General features: G+C 31.2%; 1 protein-coding gene across 1 annotated transcript; it reads left to right on the top strand.

Moving 5' to 3' along the window:
* Positions 1–1,870: 1,870 nt before the first annotated feature.
* LOC131656351 (agamous-like MADS-box protein AGL80) lies at positions 1,871–2,740 on the top strand. The gene has a single exon (XM_058926085.1). The coding sequence runs from the start codon at positions 1,913–1,915 to the stop codon at positions 2,549–2,551; it is 639 nt and encodes a 212-aa protein (XP_058782068.1). The 5' UTR covers positions 1,871–1,912; the 3' UTR covers positions 2,552–2,740.
* Positions 2,741–6,155: the final 3,415 nt, after the last annotated feature.

The raw sequence follows: 6,155 nt of genomic DNA, 5'->3' as shown, positions 1-6,155 counted from the left end.
GAAAAGTATGTAAATGACGTGTACTAATAAAACGAAAATAATATTAGAATGACAATGGTGTTACACGTACATTCTCAGCAAACTCTTTCTCTCACACTTGATACTTGAGCAATTTTAAGTAACTTTGTACAAAATGAACACCCCTTTTAACATAAAAAGACTCCTATTTATACTAATTCGACCCTAACGGTCTTTTTCTAACGAAATGCCACGTTGCTTCCACGCATCTTTTCGCTAAACGAATTACTTTGAAATTCAAATATTCCCGCTCGAAGCCTCCGAAACGCGATCCACGTGACTTATTTAAAATGTGTATACTCTTCGAAATATTTTGCAAATATCTTCAATCCTCGCTTAAAACATTTTGAAGACTTTCCAGTAAAAGCTCCAACTCAATGTAAAGAAAAAGCTCTTATTCGAAGGGACTTTGAGAAATATCTTTGCCTGACCCTTTCTTATTTTCTTTCCAAAACATACAGTCTAACAACTTCATTTTGGTCGTCAAAATCTCCAGCTAACAAGACGGCTACTGAGGCGCCTTCTACGGCTATTATGGAGGTTACTCCTTCATTTGAGACAGATGTTACAACTCTAGCTATAACAAATTCATTTGTACACACATGTTAAGGGTTTCCTAGAAGGCCCAGTGAATGTTTTGTGCTCACTAGATACTCCAATCAGGTGGCATTCAAATTATGGCTGGGAGAGGTATGTATATGATATGTTAAACTTTACTTTATTTATTATTGATACGTTGAAAATAACCAATGCTTTTTACTTGGTTTGTTACAAGACCGAATATCGCTGAAGGTGCCCACCCATGGAGAAAGTTGAAGAAGTTCTTACGGTAACACCTTAAGATTAACATAACTTTAAACAAATGATTACATAACTTAAGAAAACAATAATAAATAAGAAGTCATATACACTACCAAATGACTCGGGACGTTTCAACATGTTGATTATATCGCTGACAGATCTAGAAATTGTCGCATCGAAATCGATTGGTCAGTTAGTTAGCCTATAATGATGTATTCTCCACATAACGTTCAATTCTTCATCACTCTTCAACTTAATACAATCGTATTTCACCCTTCCAATAGTCCCAATTCATGGTGCAAGAAACTCAGTCTTATTCAGCTTTATATTTTTAAATATTCGGTATGCATGTATACAATTTTATCGGATTTTTTAAAATATCTGATAAAAATGCATGTATTTTTATTTATTTTTTCAAAATATATGATAAAAATATATGAGAAACATGAGTTTTTACCGGACATTTCAAAAATCGGATAAAAATAATTTTTGATAAAAAATACAATATAAAACTTTGATTGTTGACTAAAAAATTCCGATAAAACTCACAACTTTAAAAAATTTTGAAATATTATAAATGAATAGTAAAACAGATTTTTATTATAAAAGAATAATATAATAAAAAGACCATAATTGATTTAAATGAGGTGACTGGACAATACCTCCTTCTAACACCACAGAAACCTCCCTTTGCATATTTATGCAAAACAAAATCCAAAGAAGCCCACCCTTTATGTGTAGTGTAGCCCAACAATGAAATAGTCCACGTGCTGAATTTGAGAAATAATGATGCGGATATTCCATGGATCCCAACATAGATAAATACTATGAATGGCAATTATCCCAAACGTACATGAATCCAGAGATTACGTATATCTATTTTATGGTATATCTACATGGATGGAATGAAAATAAATTCATTTTACCGTTACAAATATGCCAGTTGGAAAAATAAAGATCCATGCACCTAACCACGTACGTATATCGAATTTGGTCTCTATATATACAACACATAATTCACAAATCGGAAATCACATCCATCAACTTTTCTTGTTTTTCTCTATCAATTTTCATCTTATTCTTGTCAAAAACCATGACTAGAAAGAAGGTGAAGCTTGCTTTCATTGAGAATAATACTGCAAGGAAAACAACTTACAATAAAAGGAAGAAGGGTTTATTGAAAAAGGTCGATGAAATATCAACCCTTTGCGGTATCGATGCTTGTGTGATAGTTTATGGCCCATACGATCCTCAACCTGAGATCTGGCCATCTCCGTCGGGAGTTGAAAAGGTGCTTACGAAATTCAAGGCAGCGCCTGAATTTGATCAAAGCAGAAGGATGATGGATCAAGAGAGTTTTCTGAAACAAAGAATTGGGAAGGCTGAAAAGCACCTTAAAAGGCAATGGGCAGAAAACAAAGAGAAAGAGACAACCATGCTGATGTTTCAGTGTCTCAATGCTGGGAAGGTCGTGCAGAACAACATGTCGATGGATGATTTGAATGATCTTTCTTGCATGATTGATCATAATTTGAGGAAGATTGGTAGAAGGATTGATTCGGGTGATAGTGAAAATGTTACTCACCAAAATCAAAGTGAAAGTCAAGTCCTGGCTGCTCAAAGCCAAGTCCAACTCCCCATGGCACCGCCACTGCCACCACCACCACCGCCACTCCCAACCGCACCTGAGAATGATGAAATTGAAATGATGAGTAGGTTGGGATGGCTATGAGTAATAATGATATCATTCAGAAGCAGTTGTTTTTGGACATGATGATGCAAATCCTTTGAGGTGGATATCACGACTTTCGTCCAAATTTTTAATGATATGATGATTAATAATTTTGGTTTTTTTTTGCATGTGAAGATACAATTATTGGTCATCATAGAGTAATTTTCCCTTGTTTTATGCATTGGTGTTTGAGACTTATAGTGAATAAAGAGTATATTGTATGTGCTTTCATACTTTTGCAGTATCCTTAGCCTTAACTATTATTAACAATCACATTTATCTATAAAAATAGTGATTTAATAAACGATAATCACCCAACAATGAATAGTTGTGATTTGGTCTTGAATGAAGAAGTTTTATGTACATTGGTTTAAAATTCTATTAATTGTTGTACATTAATAACATAATATATTTTACTAAAATAAATGTCAATCAATAAAATAGAGAACTAACACTTACTACATGATGATTTATGAATTATGATATATGAATATGATGGTGGACCTCTGTGAATCTGATTGATAAAAAGTTTGAGTTTATTTGTTTGTTTGTCCATTTTACGCGATTTGGACTGTCTGATATTAAAAAATCTAGTCGGTGTTCTTCTAAGGAAGGAAATAGTCATTTGAGAAGGATCCTTTTTTGTGAAGACATGTGAATTATGATTTGAGAAGGTGATGGTGGACCTCCAAAAGTATGATTGATGAAATATTTGAATTTTTTGTTTCTTATTCCTTTTAATACAGTATGGACGGTCCGATATTAAAAACTATAATTGGGGTTCTTTTCTGTGAAGGAAGTAGTTAGTTGAGGAGAACCCTTTCTTGAGGATGACGAGTGAATCATGATCTGGAAATTTGACGGTCGAACTCTGGGAGTTCGATTGATGAATAATTTGATATGTTTGTTTTAGTCCATTTTACACAATTTAGATGGTCTTAGCTTAAAAATCCTAGTTGGTGTTCTTCTAGTGAAGGAAATAGTTAGTTAAGAAGAACCCTTGCTAGTTTAAGATGTGTGAATTGTGATCTAGGATGGTGAAGTTGGACCTCACAGAGTTTAATTGATGAAATTTTGAATTTTTTTGTTACTTATTCCATTTTACATGATATGGACGGTCTGATATAAAAATTATAGTCGATGTTTTTATAGAGAAGGAAATGGTCAGTTGATAATAACCATTACTAGAGGATGACTTATGAATTTTGATGGTGGATCTCTGTGAGTCTGATCAATAAAATTTTTGAATTTATTTGTTTGTTAGTCCATTTTACACAGTTTGGATGGTCCGATATTAAAAATTCTAGTCGATGTTCTTCTAATGAATGAAATAATCAGTTGAGTAAAACCCTTTCAAGTGGAAGACATGTGAGTTGTGATCTGAAAAGGTGATGGTGGACCTCTAGAAGTCAGATTGATGAAATGTTTATAAACCTTTTTGTACAATATGGAAGATCCGATATAAAAAATTATAATCAGTGATTATTTCCCGCGAAGGAAATAGTTAGTTGAAGAGGACCCTTGCTTGAGGATGACATGTGAATGGTGATTTGGAAATGTGGTGCTCGACCTCCGAAAGTCCGATTGATGAATTTTTTGAATTTGTTTGTTTGTTAGTCTATTTTACATGACTTGAACGATTCGATATTGAAAATTATAGTCTGTGTTTTTTAAATAATGGAAAGTGCAAGTTGAGAAATACCCTTTTCCAGAGAATCACCTTTGAATTAAGATATGGGAATGTGATGGTGGACCTTCGGGAGTCCGATTGATAAAATTTTTAAATTTTTTTGTTTTTTATTTTTATTTGACATATTTGGAGGTCCGATATAAAAAATGTTAGTCATTGTTCTTCTAGTGAAGGAAATAGTCATTCGAGAAGGACCATTTCTAGTGGAAGATGTGTGAATTGTGATATGGGATGGTGGTGAAGGGCCTCAAAGAGGTTAATTGATGAAATTTTTGAATTTGTTGCTTATTCCATTTTACACGACATGCACTGCCCGATATTGAAAATTCTAATCCGTGTTTTCCAGTGAAGGAAGGTGTCAGTTGAGAAGGACCTTTTATAAAAGATGACATGTGAATTGTGATTTAGGAAGGTGATGGCGGACCTCTAGGAGTCCGATTCATGAAATTTTTGAATTTTGTTAGTTTGTAAGTACATTTTACATGGTTTGGACAATCTGATATTCAAAATTTGAGTTGTTGTTCTTCTAGTGAAGGAAATAGTCGTTTTAGAATAACCCTTTAATTATAGTGGAAGACATGTGAAATTTAATTTGGGAAGGTGATGGTGGACCTCCGCGAGTCAGATTGATGAAATTTTGAAATTTTTTTCTTATTCCATGTTACATGATATGAACGGTCCGAGATTGAAAATTCAAGTCTATGTTTTTTGTGAGAAAGAAAGAGTCGATTGAGAAAGACCTTTTATAGAGGATGACTTGTGAATTGTGATATGGGAATGTAATGGTGGACCTCTGGAAGTCTGATTGATCAAATTTTTGCATTTGTTTGTTTGTCTGTCCATTTTACACGATCTGGGTGATACAATATTAAAAATTCTAGTTGGTGTTCTTCTAGTAAAGAAAATAGTTAGTTTAGAAAGACTCTTCATTGTGAAAGAGGTGTGAGTTGTGATATAGGAATATGATGGTAGAACTTTTGAAGTTCGATTGATGCAATGTTTGAAATTGTTTGTGTCATATTCAATTTTACATGATATGAAGGTCGAATATTAAAAATTATAGTCTGTGTTTTTCTAGTAAAGAAAAAAGTCAGTTGAAAACTAATCAAATATAATATGTTTAAATTTTCATTTGGCAAAAATGCTTAATAAGAAATTTATTTTTAGCATTACTTATAGTAAATATGTTATGTCTACAAATTTTTTTTATTAATACCCTAATAATTATTAAAAGGAAAAACATTATTTCTTTGTACGATAAATAAAATAATTTTAATTTAATCTATCATTTATTTAAAATATTGGAAAAATTAAATAAACATATAACAAATGTATTAATTGAAAATAATGCTTTAGTCATCCTTCATAATTGATGGAAATATATTGAAAAATATTAAAAGAATTAATTTGTATACTCGTCATGCTATAGGACGCGCGGAATTAATTCAATTTATTTTACGATTTTTTTTTTTGAGCAATTCAATTTATTTTACGATTGAACCATTCAAAATGTTTGAATATGAGGTACATTCATACATTTAAAAACAAATTTTAGTAATATTAATAAATAATAATAGTGATTAATATAAATAAAATAATAATTATTTATTAATAGTTATAATTAAGACTAGACCAAAAAAAAAAAATCAAATTTAGGAAGATTATTTTTAAAATTTAATAAAAATATTATGCAAAGAATAATATTAAAAATAATAAACGTATAGAGTCCAATTTTAAAAATAGAAAAAAATTTATGAAAATTTATAATATAATGCATATCATAATGAATTACACATGTCCACTTATATGTAGCTGCACTTCATAATGAATAATTTATCCACTTTTTTGAAGGTGATGAAAAAAAAACTATAAAATAATGTTTCATAGTTATAATATTTTAAATACAGTTATATT

This window comes from Vicia villosa, linkage group LG3 (assembly GCF_029867415.1).
Source record: "Vicia villosa cultivar HV-30 ecotype Madison, WI linkage group LG3, Vvil1.0, whole genome shotgun sequence".
Taxonomy (NCBI): Eukaryota; Viridiplantae; Streptophyta; class Magnoliopsida; order Fabales; family Fabaceae; genus Vicia; species Vicia villosa.
This window is presented reverse-complemented; position numbering and strand designations above follow the sequence as displayed.